Source organism: Leucoraja erinacea, chromosome 17 (assembly GCF_028641065.1).
Source record: "Leucoraja erinacea ecotype New England chromosome 17, Leri_hhj_1, whole genome shotgun sequence".
In the NCBI taxonomy this organism is placed as follows: Eukaryota; Metazoa; Chordata; class Chondrichthyes; order Rajiformes; family Rajidae; genus Leucoraja; species Leucoraja erinaceus.
The window spans coordinates 6,827,108-6,851,390 of NC_073393.1; the positions used below are offsets into that span (position 1 = coordinate 6,827,108).

General features: G+C 38.2%; 1 protein-coding gene across 2 annotated transcripts in view; it reads right to left on the reverse strand.

Moving 5' to 3' along the window:
- rpgrip1l (RPGRIP1 like) overlaps positions 1–24,283 on the reverse strand; it is a 112,289-nt gene that overhangs the window by 37,796 nt on the left and 50,210 nt on the right. The window contains exons 15-22 of one of the 2 annotated variants that reach the window (XM_055648432.1): positions 21,561–21,678; positions 19,240–19,692; positions 14,467–14,618; positions 11,498–11,846; positions 11,145–11,350; positions 8,122–8,211; positions 6,135–6,233; positions 3,167–3,299 (exon numbers count right to left, since the gene is read on the reverse strand). In XM_055648432.1, coding sequence (XP_055504407.1) covers positions 3,167–3,299; positions 6,135–6,233; positions 8,122–8,211; positions 11,145–11,350; positions 11,498–11,846; positions 14,467–14,618; positions 19,240–19,692; positions 21,561–21,678 — 1,600 coding nt within the window. The remainder of the gene's footprint in view (positions 1–3,166; positions 3,300–6,134; positions 6,234–8,121; positions 8,212–11,144; positions 11,351–11,497; positions 11,847–14,466; positions 14,619–19,239; positions 19,693–21,560; positions 21,679–24,283) is intronic. The other variant, XM_055648433.1, reaches the window with a different exon arrangement.

Below are 24,283 nucleotides of genomic sequence, written 5' to 3' on the forward strand. Positions count from 1 at the left end.
CTACAGGTCCACTACCAATTTTCCGGTAACTGGTGGTCCGCACCTCCTTAAATCCGGACAAAATGATGAGAGCACACTGGAAATCTGCACAGGGCTAGTCCCCCTGAAAATGTGGCGCCTCGGGCAGTGAGGCAGCCAATCTCATCTCAACCTCATCTGGACTTCTGTGCCTTTTGGTGGGTGGATTTTGCCCCCTGCGGCCGGGGCTCTGGAACTCCGGCCCAGCCGGAGCCGGTGGATCCGTTCCCATAGCTGAGTTCCAAGGCCGACTTTGCGGGCCCCTTGGCGGCCAAGGAGGTTCCGGTACCGTTGGACTCCTCCTGGAGACCGTGACCTCTGTTAGACTGGGAAAACTGATAATCCAGCATCCAAGAGTGCCGGAAAATTGGTGGAGTGAACCTTATTTATAAAAAAACAGCGTTTATACAATATTATATCCATTCCCATTCAAGGAGTGTAATAGTTTGTCAATTCAAGGGGCCTAAAGAAAATCAACCTAATTTACATATATGCTTTATAATACGCTATTCCATCCATCAGGATGGGACCCTCCACTAAAGAAAATGATTCGATGCAGTACTGAATAAAAACCAAAGCATTGGCATTTCTGCACAACAATTCTTTGGGGTGTGTGGGCAAGTTCAGCAACTGATGTTGTTCAGGTGGAAAGATTGCAAAGAAGATTTACAAGGACTCGAGGGCCTGAGCTATGGGGAGAGTTTGGGCAGGCAAGGACGTTATTCAGGAGGCTGAGGGGTGATCTTATGGAGGTGTATAAGATCATTAGGAGAATAGATATGGTGAATACAAAGTCATCATACCCAGAGAAGGGGAATCGAGAACCAGAGGACATAGGTTTAAGGTGAAAGTGGGAAGAGTTAATAGCAATCTGAAGAGCAACTTTTTCACACAAAGGCTAATAGGTATAAGCAATGAGCTGCCAGAGGAGGTAATTCTGGAAAGTACCATAAAGACATTTCACATTCCTTTGGACAGGTAAATGGATAGGAAAGGTTTAGGGGGATATAGGGCAAACGCGGGCAGGTGGAACTAGTCTACATGGGGCTTCTTGGTCGGCATGGGCAAGTTGGGGCGAAGAGTCTGTTTCAGTGCTGTATGTCTCTGTGACTATAACTGGTTCCCATTGCTAGTTGCCTCGGTCTAAAAAGGATTCAGTAGTTTGTAAGCCATAAGAGTGCTGATGATAGACAGACATATTGGTAGTGGCCTGGTATTACTTTCCAGGTCAGATTGGTGAACACTGCAGGTTTCTCTTCCTTTAAAGACTAGGGAGACTGATAAACTGCATATGAGTGGTAATTGTATGCTCAAACATGCTCTAGGGTCATTGTGAATTAATTATTTCAAGACATTTTTGGAAGCTTTGTTAGCATGTAGAATTAGATTATCATATCTAAATAAGCCTTGGGCAGGAAATCATTTCTTTTTGTTTACCTACATAAAGTTAAACTAATTCTTTTCCTTCTTCTTTCATAATTCTTGAAATTTGAGGAACTATTAAAAAATCGTTGATTAACCCTTTGCCCCACATAATTGGTAAGGAATTGTAGAAAGTTGATGCTTCACCTCTGAACTCCATGAGAGAATAGAAGACATGAATAGATGAGGTACATGAATTGGAAAGGTTTAGGGGGATATGGGGCAACGCAGGCAGGTGGGACTAGCATAGATGGGCATCTTGGTTGGCATGGGCAAGTTGGGGCCGAAGGGCCTGTTTTCGTGCTGATTGACTCTATCTGACACTCAAGGAAATCATCATGAAACTCATCCCAAGAATTTTACGTCTTTCACATTTGTGCACATTGCGTGGAAGTCCCAAGTTTTCAAACTGTAACACTGGGTTATGCCAACAGATCCATGTGGAAATACCAGCACTGAGTGTTAAGTTTCCCCAAGTTTCTTAGAGCTTGACAGGGAAACCAAGTTGAAAGCACAAGCTACACTGATGATATTGAAGACCTGATGAGCAAGTCTGCCAGAAAATAATAAACACTCATATCCGCTTCCTTGAGTGGCTTTGAAAAGTTTATTTCTATTTACTTTTCAGGATATGAACATCACTGGCGAGGCCCATATTGATTGCACATACATAACTTCTTAAACTACTGGAGTCCTTCTTGTTCTCGCTCAATATTATTGAACAGGAAATTCCAGAATTTGAACTCAACGACAAAGAAGGAAGAGTGATGTGTTTCCAAGGTGGACCTCTGACCTTCTCTTGCAACTACAGTATTAATGGCTGATCCAGTTGAGTGAATCTTATGATTTGAAGGTGAAATTCGCAATGATGTCAATGGCAGTTGTTTGACTCTTCTTGGGAATGGTCACTCCAAGATAGTTGAATGGTGCACTGTTACTTACTAATCACCAGCCTGTGCATGAAAAATATATTGGTCTTTCTGCATGCAGGCAAAGTTCCTGCTGTTAATGGAAATGGAGTTGTTCAATCATTAGCAAAAAATGGCAACTGTTAGAAGGAAGGTCATTGGTACAGTTAGTTGATGGATAATGCTCACAGTGCTGTAGCCATGAAGGTGAACAGAATAAGGTGGCTTTTACACAACTGCAAAGTGCGGGGATCAGCAGGGAGTTACAGTTTGCAGGAAATCTTACCTAAAGGTCGCATTTCCATTACATATTGAATGCCAGTGTCTGAGGTTGCTCAGGATTTTGTGACGGGTGTTGGCAGACAGTTGCAGCTTACTTGTGCAAGACCTGCTTTTTGTTGGCCTTTGCTTTAGCAAATGACCATCATCTTCAACTACTCTGCCCTAGGGATCTTTTCAGGAACTTAACCAGAGATCAGGATAGACATAAAAAGCTGGATAGACACAAAAAGCTGCAGTGTCTTTGGAGAAAATAAATAGTTGACGTTTTGGGTCGAGACCTTTCTTCTGACTGAGAGTCAGGGGAGAGGGAAACAAGAGATATGAAAAGGTTCATAGAACAAATTAAAGAAGATCTGTAAATTGAGTGTGCATGATGCAACAGGCAGGTGTCTGATACCTCAGCGTGTCTGTTTACACCAGTTTTGCAAATGTGAATAGATATAAATAAGTTATTTTATATTCACACCATTAAAGGCACAAACTGTTATGTGGAATCCCGTAAATAATCTGCAAATAAGATTAATATTAATATTTACCTTGGCCAGGTTCAGGAGCATCTTGTTTTTCAATTGATTCTGAAGCAGCTGTGCTAAGTTCTGATGAAATGTCAGGGCTCCTTGGTTCACTTTCTGGGGCCGGCTCATCTTCCATTTCTGTGCCTGTGACAACCTGTGTTTTTAACGTGTTATTAATTACAGATAATATTCAGAACAAAACTAAATCATTACAGCAATTATGTCAGGTTTCAGAAAATTAAAAGTTTTAAGTTGCACTTGAAATGTAACAAAAAGTATTTTTTTTGTTTATGCAGTATAGATTATTTTCTACATTTAAATTAAACCAAATTAATCAATATATTAAAAGCCACATGCTCTGTAATTGGTGTATTTAAGTTACCAAATTACTGATTATAAGACTCAGCCAAGCAATGATATTGTTACTTTAAGGTAAGCCGAAATTCACTGATATAGCCGAGGTTCTCAATCAATATTTTCCATCTTAACCTAGGCAAAGAAGTTATCACAGTGTCCATGCAGCAACAAAAGACCTTGGTGTGCCAGGAAGTACCAGGACAAGGTTAGACATCAAAAAAATGTGGCATGGAGTAATGAACCATGAAAGTTATGATCAATTTTAACAAATCACTAGATCATTGATGCCACAATCCTCTCCACAATTTAGAAAGACTATTAAGATGTCAGAGAGCTAATAATTACTGAGAATGTTTCAGAGAGGAGAGATTTACCAAACTGCAACTGCATATATCAATAAGGACACATAAGTTGCATGTACACTGCTTTGTAAACTAAATTAGTCTCCCTCTGCAATGAATGAAAGTTTTAATCTCATCTTGTCAGAGTTTGCATGGATGGCAGCATTTTTCATGGTATAGAGTCCAAGCATGACTGTACACAGATCAGTTTACAAAAAGGAATATTCTTTATTCTGACAGTAGTTATGATTCCATTATCCTGCAGCAATCCTCTGTGTTGCCTTTAGGTGAACCATTGCAACAGGTCAACTCACAGCAAATAAGGTATATTTCCGATGTCATGTTTAATGGTCCTAAATCTAGAATCCATAAGCACCTGCACAACAGGCTTCAAACTGCTACAGTTATAGTCGACAACACATCTACTGTATTCCCTACCAGTTTCTGCAACCTGAGTCACTGTAGAGAAAACCTACAGTACTCCGCTAAGCTAGTATTAGGTCTGCATCAAATCATAAAATGGTAACAGCACACAACAGCAGTCCATGAGAGCACCATTGTCAGGTACATTCCTGAGCTCTTTCCCTATAGCACTGCATTTTTCTTTTCTTTTCAAGTCCTAATCCAATTCAATTTTGAAAGCCTCAATTGAATTTGCCTCCACCACTTTATCAGACAATGCATTCCAGATGCTAACTACATGTAGTGTAAAATTATTATATTTAATTCTTTTGACAATCACAAATGTTCTTGCTCTGGTTCTTTATCTTTCAACCAATGGGAACTAATTTTTCTCCATCTATTCTGTCTAGGTCCCTCATTATGTTGACCTCTATCATATATTCATTCAATCTTCTCTGTTGTAAGAATAATCCCAGAGTCTCCAGCATGTGATCAGTACACATTGCGGTTCTGTTGTCAAATGAGAAGTAACAAAACGTTTAAACAAGATAATGGCTTTTTCTTTTTCCAAGTGCACACCATACGATTCCAATTGTGCACCTTAATCAAATTATTGATGTCATTCATTATTTATGAATATACCTGGAAAAAAAACATTGTTTTAAGAGGCCTTGTTAGAGGGTTATAGGATGAATTTGGCATTAACAATTCGCCCTACACTCCAATTCCAAGCTTTTAAGACCCGACTGTGATTTAGTCTAACCTGTGAGATGACAGTTGTTTATGCCAAACACAATTTCCTCCATACATTAGATTTAAATCCAAATAGCTGCTATATTGAGGAAAGATCTTCGGTGTGAAAAAAAACAGACCTTAAAGCTCCTATTTACTCATGCAAAAAAAGATTCATGGCATTATCTTGAGCGCTTTGCAGGTACTTGAGATAGACTGAGGTAACCTCACAGCCATCGTTACTGGGACAATGACCAGGCATTCCTGGAGGATACTCAAAAACTGGTGCTACGTCGCTTGTATATACTAATTAAGGGCTTGATATTCATTTAAGAACCTTTCTAAACATTTCAGCTAAGGTTGCTCTGGTTTTCTGACTCAACTGAAGTTCATTAAACTAAATATCACAAATAAATATTTCCTCCTTTGAACCCCATTATGCAGTAACAATAACAACAGTATTCATGGCTACACAACATTCATGAACATCAGTTCCAGTCCAAATTCACCGTCACACCACCTTTTCCCCAACCCCCATTGCCCTCAAGTTTGATTCTTTCCTTTCTCATAACCTCTCTGCATGTATCCACAGGTCAGCACAGTGGCGCAGCGGTAGATTTGCTGCCTTACAGCACCAGAGACACGGGTTCGATCCTGACTACGGGTCTGTTTGTATGGAGTTTGTACATTCTTTCTGTGCCCGCGTGGGTTTTCTCTGGGTGCTCAGGTTTCCTCCCAAGCTTAATTGGCTTCGATAAAAATTGTAAATCGTCCCTAGTGTGTAGGATAGTGCTAGTGTATAGGTGTGATCGCTGGTCGTTGTGGACTTGGTGGGCCGAAGGGCATGCTTTCATGCTGTATATCAATAGTCTAAACTAAAGCGGGTCAGATTGAACCCCAACAAAATATATGAGTTCAGTTTCTAGTGTGCTCCATGCTTGTCACATACTAGAATTATGGCATTGACCAGCCAGCATTCTCCAGTGAAGTGGGATCTCCAATTATGATTAGGTGAGGAAGATGCTGTTTCACATATTGATATGACACAAAAAGAAATTAAATATTCATAATATTAAGCCATTGCTCATGGGCAATATATCAAGGTGAAAGAATGCACATAACTTTGCTCTGTTATAATAATATTTATTTTCACATACCCGATTAATAACTTCAGGCTCAAATGTATCAATCTTCATCCTATTAGATTTGTCTACAAAAGGAGGATCTTCAACTTCAATTTCATGTTTTGTTTGTAACTGCAAATTAACAAAACCAGTTGTGAAAGTGATCTGGCATGCAAACCATCCAGATCAGGAGGCTTATCCGTTCGATTTTTTCAACTTATCAAACATCCCAAACATTATTTCTACCATCTCCTTTTTGACCAATATTTATAGAATTTTTGAACCAAGCAATGGCCATATTGAGTGGAACCAGTGTATGTAATTTAGTGAATTTTTGAAAGGCATTTGGCATGATGAAGGCTAAACTGTAAGAAGTGATGGTACAATTTATCTGTACCTTGGTACATGTGATAATAAAGAACCAATGAACCAATCATCTAAAAACATTAATTCTCTCCACCACCGGTACAGCATAGCTATAGTGTGTACAATCCACAAATTACATTGAAGTTATTTGCCTGGACAACTCTGAGAGCATCTTCCAACCCATTACCTCTATCACCAAGGAGTAGACTAATGGGAACACTATCCCTGCAGGGGGAGATGGGAAGATGTGGCGAGTGGTGGGGTCACGTTGGAGGTGGCGAAACTAATCGAGGATTACTTGTTGTATGTGACGCTGGTGGGGTGAAAGGTGAGGACTAGGGGGACCCTTGCACCCCACCAGCCGTAGGTTGCCGACCCATGGTCTAGATCTTGGAATTTCCTATTCAAAAGCATTGTAGGAATACCTTCACTCTAGGGAGTGAAGTGGTTCAAGAACGTGACACACCACCATTTGTTTACGAACAATTGGGGCTTGGCAATAAATGCTATGCTTTCCAGTAAGGCCCAAACCTAAGTAATGAAAGTAATGAAATTTAAAAAAAACATAAGAGCACTACAAAGGGGAAAGAAATGTGCATGGAAATAATTCAAAATAAATGCCAGAAGACCTCACAGGGTTCTGAATGTACAGGAGTCAGTCCTGGACTCCATTCTAGACCCCAAAATTGTGCTCTGATCGACCCCTTGCATTTAAAATATAAACATGACTAAAGCTATGAGCATAGAAAAGAATACCAAGATTGAAAATTAATCTCAAGTGAGACTAAAGATTCAAATAAATGTTTTCTCATAGAACTCAAGTGAAAGAGACTCTCAGGAAAAGCATTTCATTAACGTTCTTCAAAAGGAACTGGATAAATATCTGGCCGGAGGCAGGATTGGTTCTTAGAAAGATAGGTTCGGGTTAGATGGTAAAATACTTAATAGAAAGGAAAATAATAGTTTCTGGTTTCCAGGGTGCCAAACATTGTTTGGAGACCAGCAAATTAAGTCCAGATAGTGGAGAAATTACATTTGCTATGCAACTCGAGAGGTAAAATGAATATTTGTGTTGAAGTTTCTCCACAGAAATTAAAATGTTGATGTTGTTAATATGTGGTTTGAGGAAGGAATTTGATTGGAAGATAAATCTTTTCCAGTTCCATTTGATTTCATACCCCTATTTGCATTTGTTGTTGCTATTCCATTTTATATGAGGAAAAGATTGATTTATGATTACCCATATTTATGTCCACCACTTTCTCTCACTGAAATGTACTGAAATATGTCAGTGAGATATGAAATTACCAGCAAGCCATCTTTCCCGCACTGAAATTGAACTATGGGGTATCATTACTTCATTTAGGCTCTGTCGCATACATTTAATGGAATTCATTCACTCCGATTTACACTACTCAAGTCTGTTTAATGCCAATTTCACGATTCCAAATTCTGATAGAGTAGGATGACATACACGGGCCTCCCTGTCTATTCATGGGCCAACTGTCCCATTTCCATCATTGTGACATTATCAATTTGGAATTTCAGAGACTTGCCCTGAAATATTTGAAAATCTAGATGTGTGAGGGAAAATCTAACTAACAGCCATACATGCCATAGCAATAGTTGGCTTAATAATGAAGTAAACACTTACCGAACTGTCAGAAGGCTTTTCATCAGCCCATGATACTCTTCTTTCTTCTAGATCATCAATGTCTGTTGAGAGTTTTTTATGTTTCGGTACCTAAATTGCCAAGGAATCAGACTTTACAATATTGTTATTACTCTATTTCAATGGGAATTTTCTTAGTTTACCTCAATATTTCCTTAATTTTAGTTCCCAGGCTCATACTGTAACTTACATTTTTTCTTGATCTCTGTTAATGATACAGTTGACACATTCTTACAAAGAATAAGAAAGCAATATATTGGAGACTGCCTCGCTAATATTTAAAGGTACCAGAAATGTGTGCAAAATATACCTTTGGCTGTAGCTAAAGCAATCCAATTGCCATTCAATCAGGCGACTGATCTCGATACGAGTGGTTTTCGAAGTTAGATCAACAGAAACCTTGACAACTTTTGGGGCCAAATTGAATGGAGCTCAGTGATGGTTGAGGGGTGGGGTCAATTAAAAAATGCATATTGTTGGTTTGATTTTAAATTATTATTGTAATATTGTTCCAGGTGCGGCAGAGGTTCACCTGCACCTTCTCCAACCTCATCTATTGCATCCGCTGCTCTAGGTGTCAACTGCTCTACATCGGTGAGACTAAGCGTAGGCTTGGCGATCGCTTCGCCCAACACCTTCGCTCAGTTTGCAATAACCAACCTGATCTCCCGGTGGCTCAGCACTTCAACTCCCCTTCCCATTCCGAATCTGACCTTTCTGTCCTGGGCCTCCTCCATGGCCAAAGTGAGTCCGACCACATATTGGAGGAGCAGCACCTCATATTTTGCTTGGGTAATTTACACCCCAGCGGTATGAACATTGACTTCTCCAATTTCAACTAGTCCCTGCTTTCTCCCTCTTTCCCCTCCCCTTCCCAGCTCTCCCACAGCCCACTGTCTCCACCTCTTCTTTTCTTCTTCCCGCCCCTCGCCCACCCCCACAACAATCTGAAGATGGATCTCGACCCAAAATGTCACCAATTCCTTCGCTCCATAGATGCTGCCTCACCCGCTAAGTTTCTCCAGCACTTTTGTCTACCTTCATTGTAATATTAGTAATAACCTGCCAGTTAAAACAATAGAAAAACTCCAATACCTGATGCTAGTAACCACATAAGTTCAAGCCCTTTAGATAAATGAACCCTTGATAGAAAAGGTTTAGGGTGAGGAACATATTCTCATAAAAATCTGAAAACCATTATTCTGGGCTTCATTAATGTCTACTTTTATTATCACCATTTTATCTGATGGAAGGAAAGATAAAATCAATGCAATCTTGGATAATCTGATTTTAAAATTAAGTGGCATCCTATATAGATGAATACATAGTGCTTTGTGAGAAAAGGATCATAACGTCTTAATTCACTCAGTAATCTTTGTCAGCACCCCCATTAAAAGCAGCTAGTTATATCTTAAAATGGCTTAATTTGATAGTTTCATTATTACATCAGTTTTGAACTAGACTTATCAATTCCTCCACGACTTGTGCTGGAAACTGTTCCAAAACTCACCACAAAAATGAATAATTCACACCATGACCAATACCTTAATTTGTGTTAGCTACATGTTTTTTCTGCTCCTTACATGGAAAATACAATTTATATAATAGTAAATACATGACTCCAAAATGTTTATTATCAGGTTATTGACAATTAAAAAGAGATGTTACAGAGGCCGACCCACCTAAGGACCCCCAGGACTGCCAACATTCAACTATGTAAGACAGAGCAACATTCACCCCTCTTGTACTGTCACTGAGACAGAGGCCACCTGCCCTCATCATTGGTGTAACAATACGATACAATACAATATGATGAAAGAAAGTCTGAGCTTGTATTCACTGGAATTTAGGATGAAAGAGGATCTTATAGAAACATATAAAATTCTTAAAGGATTGGACGTTAGATGCAGGAACAATGTTCCCGATGTTGGGGGAGTCCAGAACCAGGGGTCACAGTTTAAGAATAAGGGGTAGGCCATTTAGGACTGAGATGAGGAAAAACTTCTTCACCCACAGAGTTGTGAATCTGTGAAATTCTCTGCCACAGAAGGCAGTGGAGGCCAATTCACTGTATGTTCCAAGAGAGAGTTGTATTTAGCTCTTAGGGCTAAAGGAATCAAGGGATATGGGGAAAAAGCAGGAATTGGGTACTGATTTTAGATGATCAGCCATGATCATATTGAATGGTAGTGCTGGCTCAAAGAGCCAAATGGCCTATTCCTGCACCTATTTTTCTATGTTTCTATGATGGAACTTTATCCCAGGAGGGAAATTGATCTGCCAAGTTGCTTTAACTGATAAAGCAACCCAACCCTATTACTAATCCCAGAGAATCATTTTGATTCTCTTTATGAATATCACTGTTGCTAGCAGTGGGAGACTTCTGCTGATACAACAGGTAAATGATTCCACACAGAAATAGAGTTCTAGGGAGGAGTCAGCATTGCAATAAAGACTCTGTTGGATGAGCACCGGCGTTAAGATCTTCTGGGGCATTAATTTATCCGGGGACCCCAGCAGAGAAACAAAAGTTCCTTGATTCTCATCTGCTGCTTTCGGTGTTCTTAATGTGGCCTCCTTTACTTCGGTGAGACCAAGCGTAGATTAGATGACTATTTTGCTGAACATTTGCACTCGGTATGCCAAGGCCTGCCGGATCTCCCGGATGCTAATCTTTTTAACTCGCCTTCCAATTCCTATGTGGACCTCTCTGTCCTGGGCCTCCTCCATTGCCTGAGTGAGGCTACACGCAAATTGAAAGAATAGCACATCGTCTTCCACTTGGGTAGCTTACAACCTAACGGTATGAACATTAAATTCTCCTATTTGAATAACTAACCTGCACCCCCCTTTTGATTATATTTATTTATTTATTTCCCCCCCTACCCTCTTTCTTTCCCATGTCCCACCTGGATTCACACTTCTCCCCCCACTCCCATCCCTGAGTAAACTGAACTATTCAATTAACAAACCTGAAACTATATAAGTGAATAAAATGTTGTTACCAAAATTGAGTCGTCGGTTAGGTCAGATAACGATTCTTTATGTTCCTTTCTCATTGGCATCTTTTCTGGTTCTTGCTTCCGAACCACTTTAGCTTGATCCATTGTCACTATGGATGCATTCGGCGGCATATAAGAGATCATCCATTTTAATTCAACATTTATGGTGCCGACGACTTGTTCTTCAGTGTTTCTAAGTTCAAATGTACCTGGAGGTAAATGAATAAGAGTGTATTACAAAGAGAACTCATTGAGTGAGCATAACAATTTCAGATTAGGATCCAAAAAACTGGAGTAAATATATTAACAACAGGAAGATGCATTTTCCAAAAGGAAAAGTTAAAAATAATTATTACCAGAGATGTTTTTGTTGTGGGATAACAGAATAAGAGGGATTTCTGCCTTTCCCAGGTAGGAAACATCAGCAGGATCGGTATCATCAAATATGTAAATGAGCAATGATTCTGACTTTAAATACCGGTCGAGCTCGGAGTTCATTGGGACATGAAATCTCATGTGATCTTCAAACTGTGGATTATTGCTGTTGGGAATGATAGCCGTGTCATGGTCTGAAAAATCAAAGAACTTGTAGACAGCATAAGGGCTTGGTTGGGTGTCCTTCCTTTTGTGTTGCAGGTTGTCACACGATTTAATAATCACGTGAAGATCATTCATATTCCCATCTGCCAGAGATGTAGTATGTTCCTATGGGATCAATGAAAAAATATGTTAATCACAGGACCTGCACTCAGGCTTATGAAAGACTGGTATATTGTCTGCCATTTTAACTTGGAAACTGTTCAGTGCAATGCAGCCTTTAAACCCCAGTTAATTTTACGCTCCTTTGAAAACACAAGGGGTGTAAAACAAGTTTTCCACCTATTCCCGTGTCCTTCCTATTGAACAGGTTGATATAATTTTTTCCCCATAATCTTTGCTGCTATTATTTTCACATTCAAGTCAATAAACGAAAAAAAGGTAAGAGGAACAACACTGATGAAACAAAGTAATTAAATTGTCATTGCAATTCCCAATCACTTTACCAATGTAACTTTTTCCTTTATAAATATTACAAAGAATGAGTAGCATTTACCTCTGTTTATCTAACACCTTTCTTTCCTCTGATTGTACAAATAGTTGTATTTATTCACAGGATTTGGGTAACACTGACAGGACTGTAGAAACAAGGAACTGCAGATGCTGGTTTAGGAAAAAGGACACAAACTGCAGGAGTAACTCAGCAGGTCAGGCAGCAACTCTGGAGAACATGGATAGGGTCTCGAAATGTCTGAAGGGTCCTGACCTGAAATGTCAACCTATCCATGTTCTTCAGAGACGCTGCCTGACCTGCTGACTTACACTTGTAGTTTGCATCTTTTACTGACAAGACAAGCATGTTTTGTCCAACTCTCAGAAGGTGACCATGGACAGCTATGTTTCACCACCCATCCCTCTGGCAGATCTGATAATGTAGATTCCTGCAGTGCTGTTTGGGATGGAACTCCAGGACCAACATTATATTTCAAATCAGGAAGTTGCTTGATTTTTGGGACTTTGAAAGTGAATATGTTCCCATGATCTTTTTGTCCTTCGATGCCACAAAGTTTCTACCAAGAAACCCTTGCAAGTTGCTGCAGACTTTAAGAGAATAATCATTATTGCAGCAGTTATCCAAACATAATGCACAATACAATAAGCAGCTTTGCAAATTGCAGTGTTGAGCTATCAAGATTAGAAAGAAAATGGGCCATGCCATTTCAGACAATGAATTGCACTGCATTTGCAGCCAACCCATGAATGTATATGCATTGTTTAAGAGGGAACTGCAGATGCTGGAGAATCGAAGGTTACACAAAAAAGCTGGAGAAACTCAGCGGGTGCAGCAGCATCTATGGAGCGAAGGAAATAGGCAACGTTTCGGGCCGAAACCCTTCTTCAGACTGATCGGGGGCGGGGGTGGGTGGGGACAAGAAAGGGAAAAGGAGGAGTGGCCAGAAGGCTGGGGGATGGGAGGAGACAGCAGGGGGGCTGAGGAAGGGGAGGAGACAGCAAGGACTAACAAAATTGGGAGAATTCGATGTTCATGCCCCCGGGGTGCAGACTCCCCAAACGGAATATGAGGTGCTGTTCCTCCAATTTCCGGTGCTGCTCGCTGTGGCCATGGAGGAGACCCAGAGCTCTAGATGTCAGCAGATCTATATCGGTGAGACCAAGCGGAGGTTGGGCGATCGTTTCGCCGAACACCTCCGCTCGGTCCGCAATAACCAAGCTGACCTCCCGGTGGCTCAGCACTTCAACTCCCCCTCCCACTCCGCCTCCGACCTCTTTGTCCTGGGTCTCCTCCATGGCCACAGCGAGCAGCACCGGAAATTGGAGGAACAGCACCTCATATTCCGTTTGGGGAGTCTGCACCCCGGGGGCATGAACATCGAATTCTCCCAATTTTGTTAGTCCTTGCTGTCTCCTCCCCTTCCTCAGCCCCCCTGCTGTCTCCTCCCATCCCCCAGCCTTCTGGCCACTCCTCCTTTTCCCTTTCTTGTCCCCACCCACCCCCGCCCCCGATCAGTCTGAAGAAGGGTTTCGGCCCGAAACGTTGCCTATTTCCTTCGCTCCATAGATGCTGCTGCACCCGCTGAGTTTCTCCAGCTTTTTTGTGTAACCAATGTATATGCATTGTTCTGTTGAGAAAAGGGCAAATAACAATGAACAGATAGGTTGCCAGTACTAATAACTATGCTATTGGTAGCTCAATTAATTAGAGAAAACAAAATGATGCAGGAACGGACCATCAATATGTAGCCTCTTAGAGGAAACATTATGGCAGCTGAATAATGGAATCTACTGAGAACGACACACTCTATTGGGAAAGTCACCAGGAAAGATTTTTGACAGATGACTTGGAATTTGAATCTGGAAGATGACTTTGATCAAAGGCCAAGATAAAATTAACTAGCTTCAAACTGTCCAATATATGCTTCTGCCTTTAATTTTGAAATTTAACAAACATTGAACATTTTCCATTTTGAATGTAGCTACAATGAAATATGAAATGGAAACAGAAATTTGTGGTCCCATTGCACAGTTTTAAAAGACCAATTGTCCGTTCATGGAATACTTACAACGTTTGGCTAGTCTTATGGTATAATTACTGAGAAAGCTTGCTGTCACACAAATACAGCATCATAATATAAACTTATTACATTTCCATCACAATTTAAGCATGGATTAAAAATCTCCACATTCATTTAAAACATTCATTTTTCAACAGAGCATGTTTTTCCCCAAATCTTCCAGAGTTATATCTACCAAAATCGATGATATTTACCTGTTGTGTCTGATTGATTGCTTGACTACTGGAAGTTATATATCCTAAGGCCTTTGCACGTTCTTTATAAAGCCGAATGGCCTGAGCCATTGCTACACGTAATCGGAACCAATATTCAATTGTTCCATATTTTTCAGAATCTCCTCCGACACCTGCATTAAAAACTGATAATGTAAGTAAAGCATGCACGGCAGCATAGACACAGTAAAATTGTACACTGAATAAAATTACGAGCAGGATAATGCAAGAGCATGACCTACTTGCCAACAGATAGGCCCTTCAAAAGGATAAATATTGGATTTTGATTTCACTATTTCTTGAGTCTTTGCCATTAATATATTTTTTACCCATTGTATAATCAATAAACTGCATTATTTCTTTTGAATAAAAAAAATAAAATGATGCAGAATAAAATCAGGTGAACCACGATTATCAAAAATTACTGATTCATTACAATTTGCTCGAGGTACCGATTTCATTTACGTAAAGAAAATTTACGAGATAAATATCCTCGTAATATCACATCCATTTTGCCAAAAATCGAAATAACTTATCAATCAAGAATCATCTGGTCATTTGTGGAACAACTATGAAAAATTTGTGAAATGTGTTTTTTTTTTCATGTGACCAAAGCATTTTGCATAAGGCAATGCTTTTATTAAATATCATGGAAACTGCTTTTGCTCAGTGAGAATTTAAAAAAACAATTAAAATGTGTTTAAATCTACCGCCGATTAAACTAATGAATAGAAACATATTCCAGCTATAAAGTATAATGTTCTCTTTCACACTCAGCATACAAGGCCCTTCTACCTGTTGGACATATTCATCGAACACCTTTTGCAAGAAATGGTGGCATGGTATCAGTACAGTCACAAAGACAACTCAAATTAATCCATTGAAATTGATAGATTTCAAGAAGCCATGCGCCTAAGCTAATTGCTTAAGAAGATCTATTAATGGTTATGTATGATATCAATCATCTAACTACTTAACTGCCCTTCCATTTGACAAAAAGACAGGCCATTTAAGCCTAAAATCAGGAGAGGTTTCTTCACTCAGATGCTGGTGAGTCTTTGGAATTCTCTATCCTGGAGGGATTACCAAGTTTTCTCCAACAGACATGGATAAATTTCTGGATATCAAGGGAAACGAGGGATATGGGTGAACTGCAGACTAACGATCAGTCACGATCCAGAGGAGCGTAGAGAAAGCTTGAAAGGCCAGATGGCCATCTTTTGCTTTCAAGTTCTTGCGTTCTTAACCCATTACATCAACTTTGTACTGAGGCAGGAAAGTACTAACTGGGTTGAAGATGATCCATCTGGCCACCACCTGCTTTAGGTTTCTACAGCCAAAATACCATGCTGACAGTTCACTGTCTTACGGGAAGAATATCCTTCTTTATACTTAAAGTACAGATGGTATAGTCTATACTGGCTGACTGAAACCCCAAACAATGTCCACACATCATGCTGCAATCAATTTAGAGGAGTATGGCCACTGCTGGTCAGTAACATCCCATTCACCAATTGGCTATGCAACTGTGAAAATAAAGTGATGATCACTTTCTCATCTTGATTATGAGCCTGCCTGATGGAGGAAGGTTCTGTGTGGATTTGGTTCTGCGATTGTTGATCACAGTCAACAAGAAAACAGAATAATAAACAGCATCTGGCCATATGATGGTTCCTTTCGATACCAAGAAGTTCAAACACGCAGTCTGTTTTGACTTTTCCCAATGTTTCCAATTGAAAATGATGCCATTCAGCAATTGAAAATGAAGTAATTCCTGGACTTTCACGCACGTGCTGTGAATTGGAGAACCAAATCCAAGTTCACTCTGCGGCTGGACTTCACATGGACTATCATGGCAACACCCATGCCATTCAGTTCCTGCCAAGACACCTGGCATTGATTTCAGGGGGGGATTGTAAGGCAAATATCTAAGAGCCGAACAGGAAATAGTTCTTGAAAAAATATTTTGCTTTACATTATAGATATTACAAAGCTGGAGAAACGCAGCGGGTGAGGCAGCATCTATGGAGAGAAGGAATAGGCAACGATTCGGGTCGAGACCCTTCTTTATGCTTTGCAACGTGACTTTTAATTATTTGTTTCTTCTATGTATCTAATTAACATACTTTTCTAAATCTTAAATGATTTACTTTCATTTTAATAATGTTAAAGAGTCTGCCTGTCAAGGTATTTACAAATGACTAGGATTAGTGAGCAAACTTCATCCTCAACTTTGACTACTGTCAAAGGGACTCAGAATAATTCAAGGCAGGGGACGATGGCCTTTGTCAATGTCCTACTGTGGGATCCAATCCGGCAAGTACTGTATGATAGCCCCTCTGCACTAATTGGAATTAAACATGAAATAATAGACCACAACAGAAATGAGCAAGGAGATGGTCTCCAAATCTGAGGAAGGACATTATTGCCATAGAGGGAGTGCAGAGAAGGTTCACCAGACTGATTCCTGGGATGTCAGGACTGTCTTATGAAGAAAGACTGGATAGACTTGGTTTATACTCTCTAGAGTTTAGGAGATTGAGAGGGGATCTTATAGAAACTTACAAAATTCTTAAGGGGTTGGACAGGCTAGATGCAGGAAGATTGTTTCCGATGTTGGGGAAGTCCAGGACAAGGGGTCACAGCTTAAGGATAAGGGGGAAATCCTTTAAAACCGAGATGAGGAGAACTTTTTTCACACAGAGAGTGGTGAATCTCTGGAACTCTCTGCCACAGCGGGTAGTTGAGGCCAGTTCATTGGCTATATTTAAGAGGGAGTTAGATGTGGCCCTTATGGCCAAGGGGATCAGAGGGTATGGAGAAAAGGCAGGTACGGGATACTGAGTTGGATGATCAGCCATGATCATATTAAATGGCGGTGCAGGCTCGAAGGGCCGAATGGCCTACTCCTGCACCTAATTTCTATGTTTCTATCACATTTAGGCAGAGGAGATTAACTTGACTTGGTATCATGTTCAATGTGGACATTGTGGGCCAAAGAAGTTATACCTGTGCTGTACTGTTCTGTGATCTAATATCTCCAGTGGCAACGTGCTGAGGTTAAATATGTACGTGAGACAATGGGGATATTTAGACGTGTAATTAGAACATAGGTACATGGGAATAAGTCCGCCAGTGTCTTAATTGAGAAAGTAAGAAAAATATGGCCAATTTATTGCTGTGCCAGACACACTTAGAGTGAGGTAAGAAAGGATTTTTCAATGAATTAAATATTACTTGCATGGGAAAATTGAAAAAGTGCTGTGAAGAGTTAATATTTGAGGATTTTAATAAAAAAATGGTTCCACTACATTACTGTCACAAAGATTGCTTCCATCTGCAATGACAGAATACGAAACATATTTTCTGTATACAGTTATATCAAATCCATAATGTTCATTAGGTTTACATAAAAACTTCCAAACATCCACCGATAAACAAGCTTTTTTTGGTGCAACTTGAAGCAATCATACAGAAATTTTGAACTACATGTGCCAAAATTATAAAATGAAAAGACGAACTGCTTGTTATTTCCCAGTGGTTAAAACAAGGGCACAGAGACAAAAAAAATGAAGGAAAAAAGAACACATGATCTATCTTTGCCTTTCTTTGGCAGCGAATTAGCATTTTCTTTTGTAATATGAATTCTATTTTGTTGATATAAAACATATTAATCCCCTGTAATATATTTTGGCATGTCACACAAATGAAAATGGTAATTTTACTTCGTTTTACAATGCTTAGTTTCTATGAACGCACTATAGTAATTTAAGCTAACAAACTACTGCTAACATCATTTGGGCATTAGTTGTCAAAAAAATAAGTTTGATCAAAGATATTAATCAAAGATTTTCATTCATTTGCTGTCTTCCCATTTAGACTTTGACCTGAATTGTCAGATATGCTGACTGATAAATCATTAAAAATAACACTACACGCTTAAAGAGTATTCCATTCTAGACTAACAAAATATTTCAAAGCTAATACATATTTTAAATGCTTCATATCCTATGATTTGAAAGGCTCTGTCATTTTCATTGATAAATGATATTAAAAATGTATTGAGTGCAACATATCCGTGCAATTACTTTTTGTTGCTTAGCTTTGATTTCCCACCGCAAATCATAAGTAACATACACAACAAGAAATTGAGTTAAATATGAAGGATTTTAAAATCAGCATGAGCTGTGACATCATGTGAAAGTTGTCTCCATAATTCCATGCTCAAAACCTTGCAGGTATACAAACATTAGCAATAAAGATAAGCTACAGTAAGAGAGGAATTGTTAATTTGGTTTGGTTCTGAGATAGGGCATGTAAAATGGTCCTTTGGCCCACCGAGTCCATGCTGACCATCGATCACCCGTCCGCACTAGTTCTGTTTTTGCATCCAATCCCTGCTGACTAGGGATTATTAACCTACAATTAACCTGCAAAGAAGCAAGTCTTGGAGATGTAGAAGGAACCCCATGAGATCACCGGAGAACGTGTAAACTCCACACAGACAGTACCTGAGGTTAGGATCATATCCAGGTCTCCGAAGCTGTGAGGCAGTGGCTCTACCAGTTGAGCTACTGTGCCTCCCAAGTTAGCACTTTATTTTCCTTCAATTTAATATAGTGGTCAGTATTGTGATTAAGATAAATGCTTAAGTTTAATGTAATGAGCACAGACTGTATAAAATGGTAACTTTCAGTAATATGTGAAGACTTGTGCAAATATAAGGCATTCAGTTTTACTGTGCATTTTACTCACCAACCAAAAATGCTGTGCCAAAAAGTCTCCCATTCTGTTCCAGGATGTCATGCATTCGTAACTGGCATGCTGCAATGGTTTCATAGTCTGTGCCATACGCAAGCTGTACCTCTAGTTTGACTGTGCTTTTCTGCAAATACTGCAGGAAGAAATCGTCCACTCGGACAACATATTGAGATGTGAAATCAAACACTGGCTGCAGCCCTTGTCTTACAGGAGTGGACTGGAGTTCAAAATCATAGAATGCATAGGTGCAGAAAGTGGCAGGTTCTTGCTCACCAAAAACCTTAATGGCTTCGGGAGAGAAGTTCACTTTGCTGATATGGATCTCAAATAAGTTTTCTCCACGCTCTAAATGGACAGTTACATCAAGTTCATCAGTTTCATCATCAGTTGTTGATTCTGGTTTGAATTTGAATTGTTTGGTGCCATAGGCTATGTCTTTGAGTTGGGCTGAAAAAGATGAAAATGCATGCAAATATTTAATATTTTTCAGTAATGCAATTTTCTCCATGGCAAACAGACGATATAGAACATACACACTATAGTTATCATATTTTTAACAAGTTCTTCAGCACAGAAGATTGAAAATACCTCTGCAGATTGCTGGAATATGAGCTATTCAGCATACAAGGATTACAACTTGACATTTATTCTGGGATGAATTAGATGAAACACTGCATACCAAAGGCCTTTTTTAACACACAGCAGGGACATCTTAATTAAAACTTCCAAGAGGATATTACATCGAAGGGTGTTTGCTAATGATCCTGCTTTTGAAAAGATGATTAACCCATAATGCACCCAAAATGCAGGAGAAGAAAAATAATCGATTATTTGAGCAAAAGTAGAAATTTAAAAGATTTCGTCATTATTACGTAAAAAACACAAATATTAGCGTAACCACTTGAAATGAAGCTTCTGTTATGGAAGCAACAAACATGGATTTCCCTATTGGTGGATGGTTTTCTTTTATTTCCAACAAAACTTTTAGTAAATTCTTTATACATTTGTTTACACTTTTACTTGAAATAATGAGTAGAATAAGTTTTCCCCCATTCAAAGACAAAGCAGAAACAAAGCACCGTCCTGTAGAAAAAGAAAGTAGTCAATGCTGCTTTATTTGTCACATGTGAAACTGCACACTGAAATTATGTTGGCATATTTTTTACTTTTTAAGCCATGGCTTAAATGTGCAAGATTTTACAACCAACAATGATGGCACGTAGATTAAAACAGGCTGCCGATTTTTGTCATACTGTTGTAAATCACATATAAATTACCTACATTATTTTTTTCAGTCTTGGATGTATCCTGCAATACACCCAGATTTTTTTTATTGAAAAATAGTAGTCTGCAGGAGGTCCAAAAAAAAGACAATTGTGGAATCTTTGTGAACATCAAAAAAAGCCTAATGCAGTAGATTGATAGTTTATATTATCTAAACTCTGTGATTCACTTGGTACCATACATTAAATTTAATAGCGAGTATTAGTGCTGCTACTGTGGTATGCTGTTTCATTTAGTGCTTGTGAAACCAGTATCTAATAATTAGCCATTGTCTTGAGCTACTTCCACGCTACTAAATGGAATGCCACTACTATAATCCTCAAAAGTTCCTTTTTTATGTAACATAATTATTTTTACTTGTATGAATAACCATTTCATGAATAGATGCATCTTTTCAATCCCTGTACTTGTAAATTCATATCTTATGACATTTTGAGTATTCTGATATATAGACTATATATGTTAGACTATAGTTCTGTAAGTACGTGTGCTGTATAGTTTCAGCTGGAAGACTGGTCAGACGTAAAGCATGAAGCTCAGCCTTTCTCTAGTGAAGGGCCAGAAGCTTTATTATGTTCTAAATTAACCTTGGATGTTGCTGCATAACATTTCCCTTTGTTGTTAATGATGAACCCTCCTCACATATTTACTGTCACCTGTGCCCAGATAGGAAGCCTGGGTAGGAATTGTTGTTCAGATAAGGTGCTTTCTATCTACAGCTTGTGAGAACAAAGCCCTCAGAAAAGAGCAGAGGGAAAGAAATGCCCCTCAACTTTACTTCAGCAATACACAAAAATAGTTGAAGTTCTATACAGTAACAACATCCATACTGATAGATGCTGCAAAAACATTTCTGACGGCACTTTATAGATTGAGAACTATACATGCACAACAGTTAATTCAGATACAAAAATAATAAGGGACCAGATGCTAGGACCTATATTCTTCCATTTTCATTAAAAAGTTTGTAATATTTATATCTGAAATGAAAAATATTTTCAACAATTGCCTTTAAAGTTGTTTCAACATACCTTCAAGTTTTCTGATTCGTTCAGCTCTAACATCAAGTAGTTGCGCATACTGTTCCAGTTTCATCTCATATTCTCGATCATTATCTTCCATTTTCTTGGTCACAGTGTTAACCTCATTCTAAAAATGTGTTCAAGAAGAAAAGTAGATAATTACATACTTTCTGATTATTCTATTATGAAAATAAATCAAAGTTAATATTATTTCAGAAAATAATGTCAAAATGTTACATTTTGGTGGCCTCTGCACAATTGTGCTTACCAATATTTCACATGTGACTTAAAACAGAAACTATTCAGCTTCAATACTGTTCATTCCGTGTTTTTTTTTAAAATTTGATTTGTTAAATAATTCAATTTATTATTTTAAGCTTTTAATTGAAAACTGAATTCAAACGGTGTTCAAATTTAGACATTGGTTACAGTTCATTCATTAATTAATCACAATCACTGGTGGCAATTGATTTGAGTAATTATCAAAATTTATAAATCTCTGGCAGATGGCAATACTTGGCTTCAGGTCCAGCAAAAGTACAAAAAATGTTGCCTTGTTTAGAGGAGATTTCCTTAGTATTTTTTTCAAATACTCCATTTGAATGAAATTCTGAAGAAGGCCTGAATGCGGGACACAGACTGGTTTTTGCTACTTTGATAGTCTTCAAATGTAATTTTGCTCAGTGCACCAAACTGGTGGAAATATCTACAGGTTATACAGTGAAAACAAGGCTATCTCTATTGTAATGCTCATTGTGAAGCATTGGCCATAATAACTGCTTAATTAGAAAGCCTAATGTATTGTGGAACAGAGCAAACTTGCCAGATATCTGCAATAATACTGCAGATCACCCCTATCATGGACTGCATCTGTAAGATCTATGTTTATATACCTTCAACTGGTTTGTATAATGTGGATTGTTCTGGTTAAGATTCAAAACAGTATTATTATAGTTGTGCCGATACAAGGTTCCATGCTGTTTGCTAACAAAGCAACAATATAAGATTCATTATACAGCTACTCCAGCTCATAAAGAAAGGAACTATCAATTTACTCTAATTTTATATTCACGTGCAAATTCCAGCATTTGATAGTACGTAAGACTATCCAATAGATTTTTTGCAAAAATCCATTGCAATGATTAAGTTTATGAGATTAAAAATTTCTGGTAAATCAATTTAACTGCTACGAAGAAGCATTCAAATTTTAAGAGTGGTTTAAATGAGAAAGTTTACAAGGCAGGGGAAGAAAAATCGACTGGTGAGGATATCTTTGAATTTAAAAGACCCATGTGAGGCACTACATAATTCACAGATTTCCTCAAGTGGGGTTGTTTTAAATCAGTTAGATCACTTCAGGATGTATAGAGTAAAATCATACATAAATTTAATACAAAGATTATACTTTGAAAACCACTCGCTTAATTCAGAAACAAATAAAATCAAAACCTAAGCTTGGCTGCACACATGGTGGCATTTCAGTTTTATGTGCATGGATTTCTTGATCATTTGTAAAGCCACAATTCTGTAGAAATAGTGATTCATAAATAATAATTATTGATTTGTCTGGTCACAAGTTAAATAGACTGTCTTACAGAATCTGAATTATGTTTCTTATTCCTTCTCATGCACATTTACCTCTTCATTACAGTTGTTATGATAAATTGAAGATTATTTGGTGCCACTATTCATATAAATATACATTATTTATATTCTGTAAGGACCTCTTTTGCATTATATATAATTAGTTGTTTTCATAGTGAAGCTAGATTTCAGTTACCATATATTATCTACGATATTTAATACAGTGAATCTGATGGGATTTTGTAAAGAGCACATAGAATTCAAAAATAAATTACATTTTATCAAAAGACCGGTTATGAACTTGAAATGATTTCATTCCCTTTCACTCGGCTTAAAGATGAAGTTAACTGTCGAAGTAAAATGATACTATTAACATGCCTGGTGATGAATAAGTATGTCTATTTAATCTTTTTTCTAAAGCCCTGGCATGAAAAGAAAACCAATAGCCTCACTTATTACAAAAAAAAATACATATAATTAAATTACTTTATTTTTCTGCTACATAGCAATTTTAGATAGCATCCAGTCACATTACAAGAAAACATTTTTTTTATTATTAGAGCAACTGTTGCTACTCATATTTTAATGTTCCCCTACTTTCTCTTAATTGCTTTCTTTAAAAAGAATTCCCAGGAAGTTTAGGTTTACTTAAAGACTCCTTTCTCTGCTTAAAAATATAGCTACGGTACATTACGAATTACACAAAAGCTAACATTGATTTTCTGCCTCATGAATTGACAGAAGTCGTCCAATCTACTTTTCATTAATTTGTAAATGTATCAAATAGGCAACATATTTAAGCCTCTTCTAAATATTCAAATTGCCACTTGTCTAATTATTTCCACATTGACAATACGTGGCAGTCACGCTTCTGGAGCTTCCCTTCAAGTTTAGTACATCTGCGAATGAAGAAAAATAGAATGGCTTAACAGAAAATAGATTTTTTTTCAGTAGCTTAGTCCTTTTTTAGTCCTTTTTCACAAGATTGAAATTTAGAGTGAATGAAACGGAATTTTACCTACTTATGATCTACATCTATTATGATTTTTGAACTCATTCACTTGCAAAAATTATGTTCCTCAGAATTAATAAACAAGATGCAAATCCCTACAAATCATTTAACATGTTTACATTCTGAAGATTTGTAC